At 42.4% G+C, this 25,298-nt stretch overlaps 1 protein-coding gene across 2 annotated transcripts in view; it reads right to left on the reverse strand.

The window, feature by feature from the left end:
• The window catches only part of LOC137615147 (putative methyltransferase DDB_G0268948), a 48,190-nt gene extending 24,110 nt beyond the window's left edge, over positions 1 to 24,080 (reverse strand). The window contains exons 1-4 of one of the 2 annotated variants that reach the window (XM_068344779.1): positions 23,955 to 24,080; positions 8,104 to 8,238; positions 7,139 to 7,299; positions 3,129 to 3,253 (exon numbers count right to left, since the gene is read on the reverse strand). In XM_068344779.1, coding sequence (XP_068200880.1) covers positions 3,129 to 3,253; positions 7,139 to 7,299; positions 8,104 to 8,214 — 397 coding nt within the window. In that variant the 5' untranslated portion in view covers positions 8,215 to 8,238; positions 23,955 to 24,080. The other variant, XM_068344780.1, reaches the window with a different exon arrangement.
• Between the last annotated feature and the right edge of the window lie 1,218 nt (positions 24,081 to 25,298).

The following is a 25,298-nucleotide window of genomic DNA, read 5'->3' on the forward strand; positions in this document are numbered from 1 at the left end:
CTGTATACACAATACAAGCGACCGAAGGTTTGTATCCTTGTAGGAACAAAATCCACTTAACCACATGCTTACCTTTGTTGCACTTCCACTGTTAAGCTAAAGTAATTGCAAAACACAAAACAAAATAAACATCATCAAAAGCAAAAGAAAATATCCTAGTAGGGAAACAATAATACATACACACGCTTTGCTGCTGAAAACAAGTGATGGAATACAGAAAGAAAGATCTTAATGGACTGGCTAGATGAGAGCAATCACTCCAATCCCAAGATCTGAGGGTTCACTCTGTCCAAGGCTACACCAGAAAGGAATAATCACATTATTATTATTACAAGCCAAGCTATAACCCCAATTGGAAAATCAAGAGGCTATAAGCCCAAAGGATCCAACAGGGAAAAATAACCCAATGAGAAAGCTGCTTACTATAGCTAAAGAATCTCTTCTACCCTTACCAAGAAGAAAGTAGCCACTGAGCAATTACATTGCAGTAGTTAACCCCTTGAGCAAAGAAGAATTGTTTGGTAATCTCAGTGTTATCAGGATTATGAGGACAGAGGAAAATGTGGAAAGACTAGGCCAGACTATTCAGTGTATGTGTAGGCAAAGACAAAATGAGCCGTAACCAGAGAGACGAATCCAATGTAGTACTGTCTGGCCAGACATAGGACCCAATAACTCTCTAGCAGTAGTATCTCAATGGGTGGCTGGTGCCCTAGCCAACCTACTACCTACAAGGTAGAGTTCAAACCTTGAGGAGCAAACAAGGCACTTATCAATAACTGATGACCCACCTGCAGCAGGAGCCATGGGTACCTAATAAACCTCACTGCACTCACAACTGAGTACTAATCCTCCACAAAGGACCACTCCGACTCAGGTTTCTCGACTCCGTCAGAACCAGATTGTGGTTGGGTCCCATCAAACCATGAGTTCCCTGACCCCCTTCATCTAACGAAAAGGCCAAAGGCTCATTAAACCACATAGTATAATGTTCTCCCCCTTTCAGTAAGATTATTTCAATCAGAGAATAATAATATTCCTCTTCACTAACAGAACGATCCCTGGCACTACAGATCACTCTACAGGCTAGAGGCTTGTTAAAACTCATAGTATAATGTTCTCCCCTTTCAGTAAGATTATTTCAATTGGAGAACAATAATGCTCCTCTTCACTAGCAGAATGATCCCTGGTACTACTGATCGCTCTACAGGCTATGCTTGGTGCTCTTGATGCTTAAAAGTATAGCAGGGTGGGGACCGATCATGCACCAACTCAGGACTATACTCCCACCTGTGTCATGGCGAGGCCAAGCTGCCGAGAAGTGCCATCTCCTCCTTTCGGGATTGTGGTAAATTCTGGAGAGATGTAAAAAGAGAGATGGTACTCTGATTACCTGAGAGAAAGGGAGAGTGCAGATGCTAGAATTCTATTATCACTTGGCTGACGGTGTCAGCGTTTGGTCCTGGGCAAGACTACTCACCTAGCACTGGTATGCCAACAGCTGCCATCACACCAAAGGTTGAGGTTACTGGTTGAGATATCTCTCTCTTTCTCTTTCTTGAAAAAGGGAAGAAATTGCTCTTAATCCTGAGGGATTTCTTGTTATAGGCCCTCTTCTTGGGCTGCTGCTGCTTATGTGAAGCAGTATCAGAATCACGATAAAAAGGAGAGAACTCGTTTCTTCCTCTTGCCAATCTTCCTCACAGACAGCATGTGGAAAAGGGGACAAGGTCTGAACCATCTATGACGATGATATTTTCATGGAGGGGAAGCAATAGGAGCCTTCCTAACAAGAATCACTGCACTGCCCCTGAGGAGGACAGGGCACACTTGGCCTTACTAGCACAGAAGGCCACTTGGCAGCAGCCAAGTGATATCTCAAAGCATTGACAGGTGCTGTCTGTGGGATACAAAAAGAAAGCCCAACATTTTTAGTCAAACTTGTTCTAATTAGTCTGCACACAACAGGCAAGCCTTGGGGTGTCCTAGGGTATATCTTCCTTCATTACATTAGGAGGACACCGGACCACGATCAGAGCCACGCACCAAGAGAGAGCCCAAGTCTTTCGACTCCTTGCATGTACTTCCTCCTAAGGAATGAGGTTGAGGAGTACCCGTAGGAGTATCAAAGCATCCAGGATGTGAAAGAGGAAAGAGTCAGAACCAAATAAAGATTCTATATAATCAACTTTGGTGTTCCCTTAGAAAGTACCGGCAAAGTTATTTTGGATCTTTCTATCTTCTTCATGAACATTTCCCACTGAAGAAATCCACGACCTACACCGCAAACAATCATGTCTCCTATAAAGGATACACAGTACAGGTATATGGAAATCCACAGTAGATATACTCATAAACCTTCATTACACCTTACCTTTCCAAGGGCATTTTGGCATGTCACAGAACTTAAATTCCTTTATGAAAGCCAACAACCAAACAGCATACAATACTAGGCTAAAGAAAAAAAAAACCAACTGGAAAAATATCCAACAAACAGGAACAGCAACTATACATCTGTACAGGTTAGACCAAAAGTCAAAAGGGGCTCTTCTTTGACATACTGGTGCCACCTGTCGCTAACTACATAATTACCAATTTAATGGCCATGCCAACTAAAATTTTAGTTATCTCGGGTTTAAAGGATGAAAAGTTTGTATTCGCATGGGTAAAATTATCCTATTTCAAACAAAGTTAAAATGTGTATATACCCATGCTACTCTATGCAACAGACAAAGAAAATAGAAAACTTCAACAGTGTGACTAAAAATTTACAAAATTTATAGCCTGTAAGGTGGGAAGATCATATTACAGATGAAGTCGTAGATGTGATGCCAAAATTGGTCAAAATCCATTAAGGGAAAATTTGACTTAAAAAAATAAATGATGATGGAAAAAACCTTCTCTGAATTGCTCAAATCCATCATACCCCGTAAAATCATAAATTAATGCTTGAAACTGTACAAGACAATATATATATAATTGTTCACATTAAAGATTGTACTCTACATGAAGAGTATAACACCATAAAATTTGTTGACTTTTACATCAAAATCAGAATAATAAGATATTCCAAAAATTCAGTTGGAGAAAATAATTTCAGGGAAATGAAAAATGAAAAATGCTGTTACCTGGCACAAGAATCCTATCAGCTTCTTTGTAAAATGCAGGCATATCAAACCAATGGCATGCTTGGCTGGATGTCACAAGTTGTAAACTGTTATCCTTGAAAGGAAGTATTTCTGCTCCGCTAACCCTGCAAAAAAAAAAAAAAAAAAAAAAAAAAAAAAGATATAATTTAATGGTATATCTTTCATGATTATTGATAAAAACTTTTCATTGTACACATGCAATTGCCACCCTTTTGTGATCATAGCTTGGACCTCGTATACACTGACTCCCCTGGTGTTATAACTAGTAAGGTTGGTTCTCCAGTCGGGACATCTGATCATGCCTTGATTTCATTATTAGTGAAGACTGAGCAGCCTGTCCCTGATATATCATATTCTTGTAAAATTTATATGAAATCCCAAGCAGACTGGAATGGGATTTTACATGATCTTTTGTGTTTGAATTGGTCACAATTATATAATAGTGTAGATCCTGTTGTCCCTTTGAATGAGAATCTAGTCAACATAATTGATAGGCGTATCCCTTCTCGTGTGCTAAGGTACCGAGTGAAGGACAAACCGTGGTTCAATGATGATTGTAGACGTTCTTATTTGGAGAAACAGGAGGCCTATCATCTTTGGAAGGGTAACAGATCAGATTTGATCTGGAACAACTATACTCAGCTTCGAGCTTTTGCTCAGAGAGTTTATGCCTCAACTGAAAAAGAGTACAATTTAACCATAAAAGAAACACTTTCTGGTACAACTTAGGAACATAAATGGTGGTCTACCCTTAAATCTGCACTCTTTGGTGTAGATGCAACAGTTCCTCCTTTACTTAGACCAGATGGCTCAGTCACTCACTGTCCAAAGGAAAAGGCAACCCTTTTGGCTGATGTTTTTGACAGTAAACAGAGTAATGAAAAACTTGAATTTCCTCATTCCTGTTTTCCTGAGGCTAAACTAACTAGTTTAGCTTTTCGATCTCGTGAGATTAAAGCTCTGTTGGTGGACCTTGATGCTTATGGAGGTGTAGACCCAAATGGTATTTTTCCTTTGTTTTTTATAAAGACAGCAGATTTCTTAGCTCCAAAGTTATCTGTTATTTTGCGGAAGTTAGCAAGAAGAGGAGCTTTTAGCACTAGTTGGAGAATTGGTAATGTTACTCCTCTATGTAAATGTGTTTGTGGTAGCTCAAATCCCACTGATTACCGCCCAATTTCCATAACTCCCATATTATCTAAAGTTTTTGAACGTCTTCTGGCAAAACGTCTTAATAGGTTTGCTGAAGGTAATCATCTACTCCCTAGTTTGCAATTTGGTTTTCGTAAAGGCCTTGGAGCATGTGATGCCCTTCTTACAATCTCCAATGCTGTACAGAAATCCCTTGATTGTGGTCGGGAAGTTCGTATGATTGGCCTTGATTTTAGTGCTGCCTTTGACCGTGTTAATCATGAGGCCCTTGTTTTCAAACTGAAACAGTTGGGAGTGGGTGGGTCGTTTCTTAGCATTATTATTGATTTTTTAAGTAATAGATCTCAAAGAGTTGTTGTTGATGGGCACCATAGTGATTATAGGAATGTGATATCCGGTGTTCCACAGGGTAGTGTTCTTGGCCCATTACTTTTCATACTATATACACATGACATGTGGTTTGGCCTAGAAAACAAGCTTGTTGCATATGCAGATGATGCTACTCTCTTTGCATCAATTCCATCCCCTGAATGTAGATCTAGGGTTGGTGAATCCCTTAATAGAGATTTAGCTAGAATTAGTGCATGGTGCAAATTATGGGGTATGAAGTTGAATCCTAACAAAACTCAAAGTATGATTGTAAGTAGGTCAAGGACGGTGGCTCCTCAACATCCGGATCTCAGTATTGATAATGTTTCTTTAAATATGTATGACTCTTTCAAAATTTTAGGTGTGATTCTCGACAGTAAATTTACTTTTGAAAAACATATAAGGTCTGTGTCTTCTTCAATTGCACATAAAATAGGCTTATTGAGAAAGTCTTTCAAGATTTTCGGTGATCAATCTATTCTGAAGAAGTGTTTTAATTCTTTCATTCTACCTTGTTTTGAGTATTGTTCTCCTGTTTGGTGTTCAGCTGCTGATTCTCATCTTAATTTGTTGGACAGAAACTTACGGTCTATTAAATTTCTTATTCCCGATCTAGATATTAATCTCTGGCACCGTCGTTCAATTAGTTCATTATGCATGTTGCATAAGATTTTTCATAACTCTGACCATCTTTTACATTCAGATCTCCCTGGACAATTCTATCCTGTTCGTAATACTAGGCAGGCAGTTAATTCTAATAGCCAGGCCTTCTCCATCACGAGGCTCAATACTACGCAGTACTCTAGAAGTTTTATTCCAGCTGTTACCAAGTTGTGGAATGATCTTCCTAATCGGGTGGTTGGATCAGTAGAACTTCAAAAGTTCAAAGTTGGAGCAAATGCTTTTTTGTTGACCAAGCAGACATGAGTCTTTTTATAGTCTATTTATGACATATTTGTTTTTGATGTTGTTAATAGTTTATATATGACATGTCTGTTTTGACGTTGTTACTTATTTTAGAATGATTTATTGTTAATTTGTTCTCTTCATTTATTTATTTCCTTTTTCCTTTCCTCACTGGGCTATTTTTCCCTGTTGGAGCCCCTGGGCTTATAGCATCTTGCTTTTCCAACTAGGGTTGTAGCTTGGATAGTAATAATAATAATAATAATAATAGTAAGCTGTTAGGGAGTTTGTTTTAAATTTATGCCACATTCACTCCCGTCACAAATACCTACCTAAAAATGAAATTTGCTGATATAAAATATTTCACTATCTGTGAGTATCTTTGTATGGATGTGTTTTTAACAAATAACTTTTTTTCTCGGTCTTCAATCGAAAAAAAGACAATGTATATTTCCTGTGCCCTCAGAAATAAGAACAATTATGAATACAAAATAATAATGTTTATATCCTTTAATTATCAAAAGGTAATAAATGTTCTAGAAATCTTTGAAAGCAGATATCACAAATATTAAGCCCCATTGAATTGCAAACTAGCAAAGATAGTATATAGTTCAACTCTATACGATGTATAATTCCCCTTCATGGTAAATGATAAATAACCCAAAATTTCAGATACCTACACTTTCTCCTGAACAACCAACCCTCAATCAAATTTTAGTTGAAAATATCCTACCATCAAATAAAAATCAACTTAACCAACACTTAACAAATACAATTCCCTATCTTAATTAACCCAAGAGCAAAGATAGCAAAATGAGACAACTGAAATGTAACAGCTTTAATAGATATGTAAAAGATGTTTTAACAACACATGAGGCATGTGCTGTGATACAAAAACACTCAGGGAAGGGAAAACCTAAAATCTTTTTTTAGGTGCCTACAAAATATGAAAATTACATTTTTACCCAACCAAACCAAAAACGCCTTAACTGTATAACATAAAGAGGTAATGGAATATTAATGTGTTCAGTACTGTACTGTACTGGAACATAAGCAGTGTTTTTGGAACAAACATAGTTTACCTAGAGTATTTACAGTACATGTATAATATGACATATATAAACATACTGTACAACAATGTCTCAACACACTTAATTATAAATAAGATCATATTCCATTTTAATCTAGGTCCTATAACAGATGCCCCTCTGTACACTTACAAAATTTCAAGAATCTTTGTCCTATAGCATAACCCATTTGGGGGGGCACATACAGCATGCTTTACATGGCATGCTGTAAGTAAGGCTAAAGGATCCAAGTATCATCCCTTGTTCCGAACTACATTTTTATCTAAGAATTTCCTTCATTCCCTTTGGTCTCTCTTCATCTACTTGTACAGCTTTCCTTCTTATCCTCACTCTATTTCTCATTAAAGAACATACTCTGACTAAATAACTTTCCTGTTAGAAAAAAAAAAAAAAACTGAAAAAATCTAAAACATGTAAAGATGATAAGGGTATTTTAGTTCCATATGTCTAACCAATAACTTCCCATCAACTTACTTGAATGAAACATTGGAATTAGATACAGCCTTGTTGGCTTCCGATACTTGGGCCTCTGAAACGTCAAGGCCTGTAACACTCCCAAAATATGGAGCCAATGCCACTGTGCTCTGGCCTGAACCACATCCTACATCAGCAGCAGCTTCCAGAGCTCCAGAGTACTGAGAAGAGAAGATACAATTTTAAGTAACAACGAAATCAATAAAAAAATAACATTCATGTTTCACAAACACACATTTAGCAATACTTAAGAAGAGACAAAATGCTGTCCATTTCAGTGAACAGATCCTAAAAATTAAATGTTAAATCACAATATTAAAAGTCTACACATTTAAGAACAACTAAAAGAATTAAATTGACAAAGTAAAATCCTACATAATAAAATTCCCTAACAGGAACCGATATACAAATAATGGCAAGAGGATGTTATAGCAAATACATCAATAAAGATAATCGCAGACTAACATACACATACATTACATTCTATAAATGAAAAATATATGAATGGGAAATTGATATAAAAACGGAGATGCTATAGAGGTGTGACAACAGGATGCAAATATTCTATGATGACTCTGATTATATATAGCTCCTAAGATGTAATGACCAGTTGTGTGTTCGCCCAATGACTCTACCTATCTGGTCTACTAGGGCTCCCAGGGGAGGGGGAGATGGGAGAGAGGGAGGTAAATTTTATTTTTAAGGTAGGAAAACTGGTGGCTTTGATGGTTACAACATAATGACTATCAAGTAAGTATTCAAATAATAAATTCTATGAAAATTTTAATTTTAGTATCTTATAGTAGCATATCTTTGTTAAGTGCCCATGCCTCCTGCTGTCCACTGCAAACCAAATTAACCAAATATGTCACATATCATCTTAAATCAGTAAAGTTACTCCAATTATAAGGTGTAAAAATAAAAAAAATATTCATCTCAAGTATTATTTAGAAGGCATAACTCACCCCTTTTTTCAAGAAGGAAACAATGTGATCAATAAGGCTTCCTGGAGGGTGTGGTCTGAATTTTGCATAAGCTGCTGCATGTGCTGCACTTTCAAAGAATCGATTAGCCATAACTAATCTTACAAGAGCAGGAACCTGAAAAGGAAAGACTGTATTCATAAAAAATTGCAACGAAAAATAAAACATGTGCTTTATCAAAAGAGCACTGGATAAAGTTTTAAAATCTTGAAGGAATATTTTGGATATATAGTACAGTACATCTATCCCTTAATCAACAAATCTAGATACAATAAGGGACCTACCTATGTTATCTAAAAGTACTAATCATTTTACATTAACTTATATCAAAAGACTGTGATGACTAGCACATGTGATAAGATGGGATAAGGATTAGCTAGTCAGAAAAACTGTAAATATGAAAATACTGTATACAGGAATTCAGAAGAAATCATGGGAAAAAAGAGAGACCAAGATCTACAGCTGATATTAGTTTAGGCAGAAAGAATAAAGGACGGAAGAGAGCAAAGAGAACTCCTTTGGAGATCTAATAAAACAAGAGGAAAAGATGGCGTAAAACTGTTTTTGATGACGAAGTTTGTTAGCTTACAGGGGGAAAAAGGTATTGAATCTTTAATGACCATCTCATGCATTTCCTGTAAGTGAGAGAAATAGCAAAACAACAATAAAGACGCTGAAAGGGTTATTCAAGATTCATCTGTGGTCTCTTTCATGATTGGCTTTCACACTACTGTACTTAGCTAAACTTACCCACAACTAACTTTATTGATGTTTTTATGTTACATATTAACTTCAGCACAAAATAAGATTTATCCTAATCTTTACCATTAACATTAAACTAACAATATACTAATAAGCTGCAAAGCATGAGAATACATTTTGGAAACAGTACTTACATGACAACTTATTACAATATCTCATTTGAGAATAGCAAATATAACAAAACAAATAACCTAATATTTGGAGGTAACACAATAATTACCACTGCCACACAATATAGCAAAATTTAAGGAGATATTAAAGATCCTAGCCTAGTAGAATCCAGGATAGAATACACGATAGGCTAGGCTCCATCCCAAACATTAGTAACACATTTGACAAAATCAGATTAAAATCTATTAAAGTAACCATATGTGATCAGCTGTGGAATTCATAGTGTAATTTTAAGCATTTTCTTTCGAAATCTCTGTTTTCCACTTCTGATATAGAATGACATAACAATCATTTCATCATAACATTCATCTATGCCTTTTGACAGTCCCTAACATGTACACACTGAAGTTGGGACTGAAATTATGTACTGTAGTTATCAGGAATAAGAGGACTGTGTAGCTTATATTATGACTTCAAATTAATGTGAATACTGTAATCAGAAACCAGGGTATATCCTCACTTATGAACCATGAAATGTAAACCCCAAACACAATTGTACATCCTAATTCCACCTGGAGCACAGTATCCTTACTTATTGGGGATGGTTTGGGATGAATATATTTCGTTGGGACAGGCGTACACATTCTATTTACTTGTCAAATCACTTTTCTTAATGGGGTAAATGTTGTTTATCTCAATGTGAAATTCAATATGAAGTTAGTTTAATGACTGACGAGATATGATTTAGTGTTACCTAGCCAGGAGTGAAGCAGGTTGGGAAGCAAACACAGTCAAAACTTAAGTCTTTGAGTAAGGTAAGAATACAGCTCCTGGGTAAGGTAAGGATAGGGCTCCAGGGTATGGTAAGGATACAGCTCCCGATAAGGTAAGGATACGGCTCCCGGGTAAGCTAAGGATACGCACACAGATTAGGTTAGGTGGTGAACCTTTGGTTAGGTGGGGTTTTAAGTTTGATTACCTTTTAAAAATGTTATTTTCATTAGTAAAATAAATTTTTGAATATACTTACCCGATAATCATGTAGCTGTCAACTCCGTTGCCCGACAGAATTCTACGGAAGGGATACGCCAGCGATCGCTATACAAGAGGGGGGTGTACTCACAAGCGCCACCTGTGGCCAGGTACTGCAGTACTTCTTGTTGACACCACTTCAATTTTTCCTCGGTCCACTGGTTCTAAGGGGAGGAAGGGTGGGTCAATTAAATCATGATTATCGGGTAAGTATATTCAAAAATTTATTTTACTAATGAAAATAAAATTTTTCAATATTAAACTTACCCGATAATCATGTAGCTGATTCACACCCAGGGAGGTGGGTGAAAACCAGTGTACATGTATATCAAGAAGCTAAGTATCCCGTATTTCATATTATCAGTTATTCAAAATAACAATGAAATTACAAGTACCTGGTAAGGAAGTCGACTTGAGCCATTACTCTGCCTTAAATAAGTTCGTCTTCCTTACTGAGCGCAGCGTTCCTCTTAGGAGGCTGAACAACTCTAAGGTGCTGAAGTATCAAGGGCTGCAACCCATACTAAAGGACCTCATCACAACCTTTAACCTCGGCGCTTCTCAAGAAAGAATTGACCACCCGCCAAATCAACAAGGATGTGGAAGGCTTCTTAGCCGACCGTACAACCCATAAAAAGTATTCAAGAGAAAGGTTAAAAGGTTATGGGATTATGGGAATGTAGTGGCTGAGCCCTCGCCTACTACTGCATTCGTTGCTACGAATGGTCCCAGGGTGTAGCAGTACTCGTAAAGAGACTGGACATCTTTGAGATAGAATGATGCGAACACTGACTTGCTTCTCCAATAGGTTGCATCCATAACACTCTGCAGAGAATGGCTCTGTTTGAAGGCCACTGAAGTAGCCACAGCTCCTACTTCATGTGTCCTTACCTTCAGCAAAGCAAGGTCTTCTTCCTTCAGATGAGAATGTGCTTCCCTAATCAGAAGCCTGAATAGTAAGAAACTGAGTTCTTAGAACTTGGAAAAGAAGGTTTCTTGATAGCACACCATAAGGCTTCTGATTGTCCTCGTAAAGGTTAAGACCTTTTTAGATAGTACCTAAGAGCTCTAACTGGGCAAAGTACTCTCTCCAGTTCATTCCCCACCAAGTTGGACAGGCTTGGGATCTCGAACGACTTAGGCCAAGGACGTGAAGGAAGCTCGTTTAGCAAAAACCGAGCTGCAAGGAACATGTAGCCGTTTCAGATGTGAAAACAATGATCCTGCTGAAGGCGTGGATCTCACTTACTCTTTTAGCTGTTGTCAAGCACACGAGGAAAAGAGTTTTTAATGTGAGGTCCTAAAAAGAGGCTGATTGGAGAGGTTCAAATCTTGATGACATAAGGAACCTTAGGACCACGTCTAGATTCCAGCCTGGAGTGGACAACCGACGTTCCTTTGAGGTCTCAAAAGACCTAGGGAGGTCCTGTAGATCTTTGTTGATGGAAAGATCCAAGCCTCTGTGGCGGAAAACCGCTGCCAACATACTTCTGTAACCCTTGATCGTAGGAGCTGAAAAGGGATCTTACTTTCCTTAGATATAACAGGAAGTCAGCAATCCGGGTTACAGTGGTACTGGTTGAGGAAACTGCATTGGTCTTGTACCAGCTACGGAAGACTTCCCCTTGAGACTGATAGATTCTGAGAGTGGATGTTCTCCTTGCTTTGGCAATCGCTCTGGCTGCCTCCTTAGAAAAGCCCCTAGCTCTTGAGAGTCTTTCGAAAGTCTGAAGGCAGTCAGACGAAGAGCGTGGAGGTTTGGGTGTACCTTCTTTACGTGAGGTAGACGTAGAAGGTTCACTCCTAGAGGAAGAGTCCTGGGAATGTCGACCAGCCATTGCAGTACCTCTAAGAACCATTCTCTCGCGGGCCAGAGCGGAGCCAACCAACGTCAGCCGTGTCCCTTTGCGAGAGGAGAACTTCTGAAGTACCCTGTTGACAATCTTGAACGGCGGGAATGCATACAGGTCGAGATGGAACCAATCCAGCAGAAAAGCATCCACGTGAACTGCTGCTGGGTCTGGAATCGGAGAACAATACAACAGGAGTCTCTAGGTTATCGAGGTAGCGAACAGATCTATGGTTGGCTGACCCCACAGGGCCCAAAGTCTGCTGCAAACATTCTTGTGAAGGGTCCACTCTGTGGGGATGACCTGACCCTTCCGGCTGAGGTGATCTGCCATGACATTCATACCGCCCTGAATGAACCTCGTTACCAGCGTGAGCTTTCGATCTTTAGACCAGATGAGGAGGTCCCTTGCGATCTAGAACAACTTCACGAAAGAGTCCCTCCCTGCTTGAAGATGTAAGCCAGGGCTGTGGTGTTGTCAGAGTCCACCTCCACCACTTTGTTAAGCTGGAGGGACTTGAAGTTATCAAGGCCAGAAGAACCGCCAACAACTCCTTGCAATTGATGTGAAGTGTCCTTTGCTCCTGATTCCATGTTCCCGAGCATTCCTGTCCGTCCAAAGTCGCACCCCAGCCCGTGTCTGATGCGTCCGAGAGGAGACGGCGGTCGGGTTTCTGAACAGCCAAAGGTAGACTTCCTTGAGAAGAAAGCTGTTCTTACACCACGCGAGAGAAGACCTCCTCTCTTCGGAAACAGGAACCGAGACCGTCTCTAGCGTCATGTCCTTTATCCAGTGAGCAGCTAGATGATACTGAAGGGGGGGAGGTGGAGTCTCCCTAACACGATGAACAGGGCCAGCGATGAAAGTGTCCCTGTTAGACTCATCCACTACCTGACTGAGCATCGGTTCCTTCTCAGCATGCTCTGGATGCATTCTAGGGCTTGGAAGATCCTTGGGGCCGACGGAAAAGCCCGAAAAGCTCGACTCTGAAGATCCATACCCAGGGAGACAATGGTCTGGGATGGGACGAGCTGAGACTCCTCAAAATTGACCAGGAGGCCCAGTTCCTTGGTCAGATCCATAGTCCATCTGAGAATCTCCAGACAGCGACGACTTGTGGGAGCTCTTAAAAGCCAGTCGTCTGACGGAGCCGGACATAAGATCATGGTACTGCTGCACAGTCTGTGAACTGTCAACCATGGGGAAGCGAGGAAGTACAGTGACAACCCGAAGCTGTCTAGACTGTCTGGGTCGTACAGACAACTCCTTATCGGGTTGCTGAGGTTGCCGCACTGCGTCACAACAAGTCACTTCTGCTGGTTGTTGAACGTCTTCCCAGTGACACACTGACTCCGTAAACAAAAAATCCTCTAACAAGGACTAAGCTTGGACTACATGTCTTGCAACACAGCTCAAGGTCTATGGGAGCAGGTGTGGTAACAGACGGGGTTAGCGACTGAAGTGGAACCATTACCTTCCCTGGAAGCATGTTATGCTTAAATAAAAGTCCATAGGGGGCTACGCAGCTAAAGGCTCCTCTCCAAATGACAGAGTCCTCAAGGGAATATCAGAAGGAGGGAGAAAAGCACTTTCTCATCTACAGGGACCATATCCGAGAAAAGCTAAGTTCTCTCAGTGAGGGTTTCACTGGTGCAAAAGCAGCAGACTAGAAGGCAACGTTATGAAACTGCTTGACAGTCTAGTGAGTTGGCAACAACCAAAGATGTATGACTGAGAAGCATGCGGTAAGGTATGCAGAGCATGTTGTATGCAGAGCATGCTGTATGCAGAGCATGCTGTATGTAGAACATGCTGTATGCAGAGCATGCTGTATGCAGAGCATGCTGTATGCAGAGCATGCTGTATGCAGAGCATGCTGTATGCAGAGCATGCTGTATGTAGAGCATGCTGTATGCAGAGCATGCTGTATGCAGAGCATGCTGTATGCAGAGCATGCGGTAAGGTATGCAGAGCATGTTGTATGCAGAGCATGCTGTATGCAGAGCATGCTGTATGCAGAGCATGCTGTATGTAGAGCATGCTGTAAGGTAAGCAGAGCGTGTTGCATGGCGTGTAACATTTCTCAGAAATTCCATGACCAGTGCTAGAGTGAGTAATATCGCATTACCGTCCATTGAAAGTGCACGTGCCGAGGGAATTGATTTAGACTGTTTTGTTGATGAATTTGATAGCCGGCATGATAATCGTAGAATTAAGCTACACTAAATGTACTATAATCTACTTCACCTCAGGAAAGGGAAACTCGCCCTGTTGGCAACACTGCATTACTTCATGCATGCTTGCATGGGGTTTAATATCAACATAATATTTACCTTACATTCATAACTCATGATTCATTTTTGTTTTGAAGATATTTTTGCCATATTTTGTGATTTTGTTAAAAATATATTGCAAGGAATACATATATATTTTTATAAAAGTATGTTATTTTTATTAGTAAAATAAATTTTTGAATATACTTACCCGATAATCATGTAGCTGTCAACTCCGTTGCCCGACAGAATTCTATGGAGGGATACGCCAGCTATCACAATACTAGAAGGGGGTGTACTTACCAGCGCCACCTGTGGCCAGGTACTATAGTACTTCTTGTTGACACCTCCTCAATTTTTCCTCGGTCCACTGGTTCCCTATGGGGAGGAAGGGAGGGTCGATTAAATCATGATTATCGGGTAAGTATATTCAAAAATTTATTTTACTAATAAAAATAACATTTTTCAATATTAAACTTACCCGATAATCATGTAGCTGATTCACACCCAGGGGGGTGGGTGAAAACCAGTGTACAAGATTAAAGGATAGCTAAGTATCCCATATTTCATATAACAGTTATCTCAAATAACAATGAAATAATAAGTACCTGGTAAGGAAGTCGAATTGAACCGTTACTCTGCCTCTTTTTTAAGTTCGTCTTCCTTACTGAGCGCAGCGTTCCTCTTGGAGGCTGAATCAACCCAAAGGTGCTAAAGTATATAGGGTTGCAACCCCTACTAAAGGACCTCTACAAAACCTCTAACCCAGGCGCTTCTCAAGAATGAATAGACCACCCGCCAAATCAAAAGGATGCGGAAGGCTTCTTAGCCTACCGTAACAACCATAAAAACAACAATAAAAGCATTCAAGAGAAAGGTTAAAAAAGGTTATGGGATTAAGGGAATGTAGTGGCTGAGCCCTCACCTACTACTGCACTCGCTGCTACGAATGGTCCCAGGGTGTAGCAGTTCTCGTAAAGAGACTGGACATCTTTAAGATAAAATGATGCAAACACTGACTTGCTCCTCCAATAGGTTGCCTCCATTATGCTCTGCAGAGAACGGTTTTTATTAAAGGCCATCGAAGTAGCTACGGCTCTTACTTCGTGGGTCCTTACCTTCAGCAATGCAAGGTCTTCCTCCTTTAAGTGAGAATGGGCTTCTCTAATCAGAAGCCTTATATAATACGAAACCCCGTTCTTGGACATGGGCCTCGACGGTTTCTTGATGGCACACCATAAGGCTTCTGACTGTCCTCGAATAGGTTTAGACCTCTTAAGATAATACTTGAGAGCTCTGACAGGGCAAAGAACTCTCTCTAGTTCGTTACCTACCATGTTGGAGAGGCTAGGTATTTCAAACGATCTAGGCCAAGGACGTGAAGGAAGTTCGTTCTTTGCTAGGAATCCGAGCTGAAAAGAACATGTTGCAGATTCGGTCGTGAAACCAATGTTCTTGCTGAAGGCATGAACCTCACTGACTCTCTTAGCTGTTGCAAGGCAGACGAGAAAAAGAGTCTTGAGGGTAAGGTCCTTGAAGGAAGCTGACTGGAGAGGTTCGAACCTAGGTGACATAAGGAACCTTAAGACTACGTCTAGGTTCCAGCCTGGAGTGGATAGACGACGCTCTTTAGACGTCTCAAAAGACTTAAGGATGTCTTGAAGGTCCTTGTTGGAAGAAAGGTCCAAACCTCTGTGGCGGAGAACTGAAGCCAACATACTCCTATACCCTTTAATCGTAGGGGCTGAAAGGGATCTCTCATTCCTAAGATGTAGAAGGAAGTCAGCTATTTGGGTCACAGAGGTATTGGTAGAGGATACTGAATTGGCTCTACACCAGCTCCGGAAGACTTCCCACTTAGATTGGTAGAATCTACGAGTGGAAACCCTTCTTGCTCTGGCAATCGCACTGGCTGCCTCCTTCGAAAAGCCTCTACCTCTAGCGAATCTTTCGACAGTCTGAAGGCAGTCAGCCGAAGAGCGTGGAGGTTTGGGTGCAACCTGTCTACGTGAGGTTGACGTAGAAGGTCCACTCTTAGAGGTAGAGTCCTGGGGATGTCGACTAGCCATTGAAGTACCTCTGTGAACCATTCTCTTGCAGGCCAAAGGGGAGCAACCAGCGTCAGCCGTGTCCCTTCGTGCGAGATGAATTTCTGCAGAACTTTGTTTATTATCTTGAACGGTGGGAATGCGTAAAGGTCGAGATGGGACCAGTTCAGTAGAAAAGCATCCACATGAACTGCTGCAGGGTCTGGAACTGGGGAACAGTACAGCGGAAGTCTCTTGGTTATGGAGGTGGCAAACAGATCTATGGTAGGTTGACCCCACAAGGTCCAAAGTCTGTTGCACACACTCTTGTGGAGGGTCCATTCCGTGGGAATGACCTGATTCCTTCTGCTTAGGCGATCTGCTGAGACGTTCATATTGCCCTGAATGAACCTCGTGACCAGAGTGAGGTTTAGACCTCTTGACCAAATGAGGAGGTCCCTTGCGATCTCGTAAAGGCTCCTCGAATGGGTCCCTCCTTGCTTGGAGATGTAAGCCAAGGCTGTGGTGTTGTCTGAGTTCACCTCCACCACTTTGCCTAGCAGGAGGGACTTGAAGTTCAGCAGGGCTAAATGAACTGCTAGTAGCTCCTTGCAGTTGATGTGGAGCATTCCCTGTTCCTCGTTCCACGTTCCCGAGCATTCCCGTCCGTTCAAGGTCGCACCCCAGCCCGAGTCCGATGCATCTGAGAAGAGATGAAGATTGGGGGTCTGAATAGCCAACGATAGGCCCTCCCTGAGAAGGAGATTGTTCTTCCACCACAAGAGAGTGGTCTTCATCTCTTGGGTGATTGGGATAGAGACTGCTTCGAGAGTCGAACCCTTGTCCCAATGAGCTGCAAGATGGAATTGAAGAGGGCGGAGGTGGAGTCTCCCTAGTTCGACGAACAGGGCCAGTGATGAAAGGGTCCCTGTGAGACTCATCCACTGTCTCACCGAGCAACTGCTCCTCTTCAGCATGCTCATGATGCACTCTAGGGCTTGGCTTATCCTGGGGGCCGATGGAAAAGCCCGAAAATCCTGACTCCGAATCTCCATTCCCAGGTACACAATGGATTGGGAGGGAATGAGCTGAGACTTTTCTATGTTGACTAACAGACCCAGTTCTCTGATTAAGTCCAAAGTCCAGTTGAGACTCTCCAGACAGCGACGACTCGTGGAGGCTCTCAACAGCCAGTCGTCTAAGTAGAGGGAGGCTCTGATGTCCGATAAGTGGAGGAATTTTGCTATATTCCTCATCAGATGAGTGAACACCATAGGAGCTGTGCTTAGGCCAAAACACAGGGCTTGGAATTGGTAGACAACCTTTCCAAAAACGAATCTCAGGAAAGGTTGGGAGTCTGGATGAATAGGAACGTGAAAGTAGGCATCTTTCAAGTCCAACGAGACCATCCAGTCCTCCTGCCTGACCGCTGCTAGGACCGACTTCGTCGTCTCCATCGTGAACGTCTGCTTGGTGACATACGCGTTGAGCGCGCTGACGTCCAGCACCGGTCTCCAACCTCCTGTCTTCTTGGCCACTAGAAAGAGACGGTTGTAGAAGCCCGGGGATTGATGGTCCCGGACTATAACCACTGCCTTCTTCTGCACAAGTAGCGACACCTCCTGGTGCAACGCTAGCCTCTTGTCCTCTTCTTTGTAGTTGGGAGAGAGGTTGATGGGAGATGTGGTCAGAGGTGGTTTGAGGCAGAATGGAATCCTGTAACCCTCCCTCAGCCAACTGACAGACTGGGCGTCTGCACCTCTCTTTTCCCAGGCTTGCCAGAAGCTCTTGAGTCTGGCTCCTACTGCTGTCTGGAGATGCGGAGAGTCAGTTTTTTCCTTTAGAGGTCTTGGAGCCTTTCCTAGACTTGCTCCTGGAAGAGTCTGGACGGGAGCTTCCTCGGCTGGGGGCTCTACCACGAAAGGGCGGTATGAACCTCGTAGCAGGGGTATCAGCCACTGGGGTGCGATAAGTCCTGGGGACTGAGGTAGCAACCTTAGACTTACGAGCCGATGAGGCTACAAGATCGTGTGTGTCCTTTTGTATCAGGGCAGCAGACAAGTCCTTAACCAGCTCTTCGGGGAAGAGGAACTTCGAGAGCGGAGCAAAAAGGAGTTGTGACCTTTGACAAGGTGTAATGCTGGAGGAAAGGAAGGTATACAGCTGTTCCCTTTTCTTCAGAACCCCTGATACAAACATCGACGCAAGCTCACCAGATCCATCCCTAATGGCCTTATCCATGCAGGACATTAATAGCATGGCAGAATCCTTGTCCGCAGGGGAGGTCTTCTTGCTGAGGGCCCCCAGGCACCAGTCTAGAAAGTTGAACATCTCAAATGCTCTAAATACTCCCTTCAGGGAGTGATCAAGGTCTGAGAAGGTCCAGCAAACCTTAGAGCGCCTCATTGCAGTTCTCCGAGGCGAGTCTACCAGACTTGAGAAGTCAGCCTGGGCAGAGGCAGGTACTCCCAAGCCTGGTGCCTCTCCTGTGGCATACCAAACGCTCGCTTTCGAAGTGAGCTTAGTCGGAGGAAACATGAAAGAAGTTTTGCCAAGGTGTTGCTTAGTCTGCAGCCACTCCCCTAAGATCCTTAACGCTCTCTTAGAGGACCTTGCTAGGACTAGCTTAGTATAGGTGGACTTAGCTTGCTGTATGCCCAGCGAAAACTCAGATGGTGGAGAGCGGGGAATAGCAGAGACAAAGTGGTCTGGGTAAACCTCCCTAAGCAGAGCCAAGACCTTACGAAAGTCAATAGACTGTGGAGAAGGCTTGGATTCATCCACGTCTGACGAGGGATCCAGGTGTGCCGCCTCATCATCAGACGCCTCATCACCAGAGTGTAGCGAAGAGATCGGACAAGTATGCTGAACAGCAGAGTCAGAACGAGTAGGAACAATATTAGTGGTTTCCTCTTCAAGTATCTGTTGAGGGAAAACCTGAGGCTCAGACTGCAAAGGCTGAACAAAAGACGAAGCAGAAGGAAGGCGCATGGGTGGAGGAGGCTGACTCCTGGCATGAGTGGCTGAACCCAAGGGTTGCGCTTGCTGAGCGGTTGGCGGAAGCGGAGTAGCAAGTTCCTGTTCCTGCGGTGTGAGCGGAGCGCGATGAGGTAGAGGCTGCGCAGAACGTGGTAAATGTCTCGCAAGCTGAGGCTCCTGAGGCGCAAGGCTAAGGTGTTGTGGTGCTTGCCTAGTGGAGGGTTGAGCTCGCTGCAGCGAGAGCTGAGGAGACTGACTCATGGACGGGAGAGGTTGTTGTACCTCAACCGAGTGTTGCATCACTGGTGGAGCAGCAAGTGGAGGCGGAGGAAGAGAGGTATAATCCTCCTGATCCCATTGTAAAGGTTGCCTTAAGGAAGGCGGAGGCTGAACACCACTGGGAACAGCAAACTCAAAACGTGGCTCAACATCGTACGCCTGGCAGGTGGTACTGCGATCAGGCGGAGCGAGCGCAGGCGGAGCGAGCGCAGGCGGAGGGAGAGCAGGCGGAGGCGGAGGCGCAACACTCTCAGCACGACACTCACGCATCAAGTCCGAAAGCTGTGCTTGCATGGACTGTAGTAGAGTCCACTTGGGGTCGGCAGAAACTACCGTAGGCTGAGGTAAAGCCTTAACAGTCGAGCTCTGTTGTGGCAGAACCTTACTCCTCTTGGGCGGAGTGCAGTCGACTGATGACTGCGGCGAGTCAGAGCTGAGCCAATGACTGCAGCCCGGCTGAGCACTCGCGGACTGGACTCTGCGTTTGAGAGGTCTAGAGACCTGAGTCCAGCGTTTCTTCCCTGACAATTGATCAGCGGACGAGAAAAAGACGGGCTCAATCGTCTGCAGGTGGGAGTGACGGTCTTTGGAAGACACGCCCGCAACCACCGAGGATACTTCAGTGCGCCGATCAAGGCCTGCCGAACCCTTTTGCCCTTCGACATTGCTTCTCCCCTGGGCTTGGGAGCTTGCAAGAGGTCCCGGACTGGGAGGACGACTGGCACGCACAGAAGTATCCTCACGCACCACACTGACACTGACACTAGCACTTGGCACTGCACTGACACTAGCACTCGTCACAGCACTGGCACTAATTCCACCCACTGCACTCTTGACCTTCAGTTCCTTGACCTCGGCCATAAGAGACTTGTGATCACTTACCACTGACTCTACTTTATCGCCTAAGGCCTGAATAGCACGCAAAACAACAGACATATCAGGCTGAGGGCAAATAGTAGGTTCGGGGGTAGCCACTACAGGGGTAGGAAAAGGTAGGGGATCATGAGGTGAGGAAAAAAGTGAAGAGTGAGAAGAACTCCTCCTAACTCTACCTCTCTCTAACTTAGTTGAATATTTCAAAAGACGGACAAATTCAAGTTCCGAAAGTCCGGCGCATTCCTCACATCGATTTTCTAACTGACAGGGCCTGTCCCTACAGTCAGAACAAGCGGTGTGAGGATCTACCGAGGCCTTCGGAATACGCCTATTACAAGACCTACATCGTCTATGGGTGGGGGCTTGCGAAATGTCAGACATCTTGAATCCAAAGAGTTAGCCAAGGGGGGTTCCAAAATCAAGCAAAAGATCGTTAACCGTTAATCAGGACTATATAAAAGCTATCTAAGCTAATATAAGAAGGTTTCCAGTAAAGCGACAGCCGAAATCTGAGAGAATACTTCACCAATTAGCCGTGAAAATACTCGAAGATCATAAGCGTATCCCAGAACGTCTTGCCGGAAGCACGACAGAGGAAAAATTGAGGAGGTGTCAACAAGAAGTACTATAGTACCTGGCCACAGGTGGCGCTGGTAAGTACACCCCCTTCTAGTATTGTGATAGCTGGCGTATCCCTCCATAGAATTCTGTCGGGCAACGGAGTTGACAGCTACATGATTATCGGGTAAGTTTAATATTGAAAAAATACAAATAACCTCCATTATCATAATGATTGTGTAGGCATACATGTATATGATTACAAATGCAAGTTATGAAAGTAATGAGGTGTTATTATTGTTATTCCCAAGTTGAATGGGAAGAGGCTCAAGTTGAGGAGAAAGTGGCAGATGCATGCGTTGAGGTGGCTGACTCATAGCATGAGGTGCTGCCTCAAGAGTTGCGCTTGCTGTAAGGGTTGCGGATGCGCAGTAGCAGGTTCCTGAGGAACGAGTTAAGGTTCCTGAGGTGTGAGCTGCGAGAGTTGAGGTAGCGGCTGCGCAGAACGCAGTTCTTGTCTCGCGAGTTGAGGTTCCTGAGGTGCTAGCCTAAGGAGTTGAGGCTCTTGCCTTGAGGAGGGTTGGGTTGTCGTACCTCAAGAGATTGTTGCCTCGCTGGTGGAATCGCAAGCGGAAGCGGAGGAAGTAAGGCATAAGATTCCTGCTCCCATTGCTGAGGTTGCCTTAAGGAAGGCGGAGGTTGCTGCACACCGCTGGTAACTGGCAACTCAGTATGCGGTAAGGTATCCTGAGGAACCTCAACATCGTACGCCTGGCAGACTGGACTGCGGTGAGGCGGAGCGATCGCAGGAGGAGGTGTAACCTTCTCAGCCTGACACTCACGCATTAAGACCGCAAGCTGTGACTGCATGGACTGCAGCAAAGTCATCTTGGGGTCGGCAGACGCTAAGGTCTGCTGAGGCAAAGCCTTAACAGAAGATGAGGTCTGTTGCGGCATCACCTTACCTCTCTTAGGAGGTGTGCAGTCACCTGATGACTGCGGAGAGTCAGAGCTAACCCAATGACTGCATCCGGGTTGTTGAACTCTAGAGGTCTGGACTTTACGTTTAAGAGGTCTTGAGACCTGAGTCCAGCGTTATCTCCCCGAAATTTCTTCTGCAGACGAGTAAAATAAGGGCTCAATCGTCTGCGGGTGGGAGTGACGGTCTCTGTAAGACACGCCCGCAACCACCGAGGATACTTCTGTGCGCCGATCAAGGCCTGCCGAACCCTTTTGCCCTTCGACATTGCTTCTCCCCTGGGCTTGGGAGCTTGCAAGAGGTCCCGGACTGGGAGGACGACTGGCACGCAAGAAGTACCCTCACGCACAACACTGACACACTTTGCGCTAATCACTTATCACTTTTGAATTTCTGTTTGCACTTATTTCACTGAACTCGAAACTTTAAGTGGTTTGTACCTGAAACACGCAATTCTATCCTTCTTTAAAAGTTAGTAATTGCGAAAACAGAATTACAATGTAACAGAAAAATCTAATGAAAGATAAATAATTCAGAGGCTGGAAAGAGACTAAACACTAGATCAAATAAACTACGTTTAAAATCTCTCACCGCATAAAGCTTGAGAACAAGAATAAACTCTAGAAACGTTTACCTTCTTCCCCTAAAGAGACTAGGGAGAAGAGCAAAAACGATAACAACGTTACTCGCTTGAACGAAACGTTTATCCAGCTCTCTCTCCCTCCGTCTCTATCTCTCTCTCTCTCTCTCTCTTGACTTAGAACCTGAGAGAAGAGCCCAATCATATATACTCGTTAAAACATATTATGTTAAAGGAAAAAAAAAACTGAAAGATTTCCCAAATAAAAAGTTCCTTTATTAGAATTAAAACCATTAAGCTAAGAAAGAATGAACAAAACGTTATAAACGGTTTACTCTTACTGCAACGTGACACCGTGAAAATTCTCTCTCTATCGTAACGATAGAGCGCAAGTTGAACGTTCTGAACGTCAACAACTGCAGAGACAAAACAAAACGTTAGTTCAACTTTGAAACAGTACGAGACTATCAAAGAAATTCTTTCAAAAACATTAAAATAGCATAATATGTTAACAGGTAAAACCGAAATGACGGGCTCAATGTTAATTAACTTCGGTACAAGAAAAGACCGCCTACTATTAGGAAAGGTCGAATATAAACAAATATAAAAATTAATTTAATAATTTTATAAAAAAAAAGGAAGTTAATCGAAGAGGCCTATAAAAGGCGGAGAGAAATAAAATAAATCTATAACTTTTGTGAGCAAAATTAAGAAAGAGAGTCTATACTCTCTTAGACACCAACACTTCCGTCTAAGGGAAGGGTCGGCCATTTAAAGGTGAAAGAGAGTTCATACTCTCTTCGTCACCATAATTAATCAAATTAAATCCAAAAGCTAGCTAAGCTAATAATAAAACTTCCTGAATAGCGAAAGCTGAAATCTTAGAGCAATACTTCACCAAAAACCGTGAACAAGACTCCAAAATTATAAGCGTATCCATGAACGTCTTGCCGGAAGCACGACAGAGGAAAAATTGAAGTGGTGTCAACAAGAAGTACTGCAGTACCTGGCCACAGGTGGCGCTTGTGAGTACACCCCCCTCTTGTATAGCGATCGCTGGCGTATCCCTTCCGTAGAATTCTGTCGGGCAACGGAGTTGACAGCTACATGATTATCGGGTAAGTTTAATATTGAAAATGTGGTTTTTCAGTAATAAATTTTGAAATTTTACACCTGGTTCTGTCCCAACCAATCACATAGGCTCTGGATGGTTTTACCCTTGAGACACTTCATTTACCTAAATGTACTTTGAATGCTGTATTCCTAATCATATCGCACCCATGGGTTAATACACGAAACTGGAATTTACTATAAGAAACGAACGAGTGCTGGTTATTTTGCCATCTTTCTCTGTATGATTAATAGGGCCTAAGACATAATTTATTTATCTACCCAGGTAACTAACGGTGCATGGGTAAAGTAACATCAGACAAGATGTCTTAAAACTAAGTTAATCTTTATCATGCACACTGATATTGTGGGACTAACCAATTAATTTCCAAGAGTTCCAACTAAAGAATAACATACCTTGGTCGTTTTTCCAATGCTGGTCTGATTGTTAATAAACCATATATTCGGGGTGATATGTTATCTCGACTCTTTCGATAGACAACCTGTAACTGAATTTGAAGTGGTTTGTTTACATAAAGTCAGCTGGTGCGCGTTCAGTTCACGTTTTGAACAAACAAAAAACAATCCTCTCTCCATAATATATAATAGCCGTAATAATCTACGGTGTCAAGTTACTTACTTTAATTGCTATTGAATTTGCAATCCCTTGGTAAATAAGAATAAAATAGATAAAATTAACTAACATAGAAAATATTGTTCTGTAAGTTAATGCAATGATGGTGACACAACAGGTGAACGGGTCTATAGTTATGAACAAACTAAAATATTAAAAGTACAAAAAAACGACTCTTATCAGGACTGGTGGTAGTGTATTACAGCCAACTCTTAATGATGGCAAGGGCGGCCCTTTCCCTTAGTCGGCCCGTATCTTTATCAGGACTTGATTCAAGTAGATAATATAATGGTAACCAATTGTAACAAAGAATATGGAAATAATGAGAATTTGTTATTATTATTATTATTATTATCATTATTATCATTTACTAAGCAACCACTCTATTGAAAAAGACGGATGCTATAAGCCCAGGGGCTCCAACAGGGAAAATAGCCCAGTGAGGAATGAAAACAAGGAAAAATAAAATATTTTTAAGAACAGTAACACCACCAAAATAAACATTTCCTATATAAACTATTAAAAACTTTAACAAAAGCAAGAGGAAGAGAAATAAGATAGAATAGTGTGCCCGAGTGTAACCTCAAGCAAGAGAAATTATTTAATACCAATCATGTACCAAAGATACACGAGGTAGTAGTAATACATACTTTGATTAAAAGTACAGACTTAGGTATTATAGACTAAAAATAAATGGAAGTATTATATAGCTTTCTTTACAGGGTCATAATTTGGGTGCAACGCCATCCTGGGGACTGATAGTAGACAGGTAATGGTCAGTAGATAACAGAGCTGAACATACAAAGGTGATGCTTTGTCATAACACTTTATAGATTAGTTAAGGTAAAAGTGATAGATTAGATAGAAAACCATATGAGACATGTTGGGAAAAAGTCTGTTATGAATGTGTAAATATGAAATGAGATTAGAGGGGCACTCAGTAGAGCGCAGACCTCCGCCACGGCTGCTTATTTCTTGACCTTGACCTTTGACCTTAACACGCATTAATTAACGTGGATTTTCATAAACTCAAGTTTGAAGTCTCTGTGACAACGATGTCCAAACCTATGGCTGATTACGTGAATTGGACATTTTGCTTGACCGTGACCTTAACCTTTGACCTCCAC

The sequence above is a fragment of the Palaemon carinicauda genome, chromosome 21 (assembly GCF_036898095.1).
Source record: "Palaemon carinicauda isolate YSFRI2023 chromosome 21, ASM3689809v2, whole genome shotgun sequence".
NCBI classification, from domain to species: domain Eukaryota; kingdom Metazoa; phylum Arthropoda; class Malacostraca; order Decapoda; family Palaemonidae; genus Palaemon; species Palaemon carinicauda.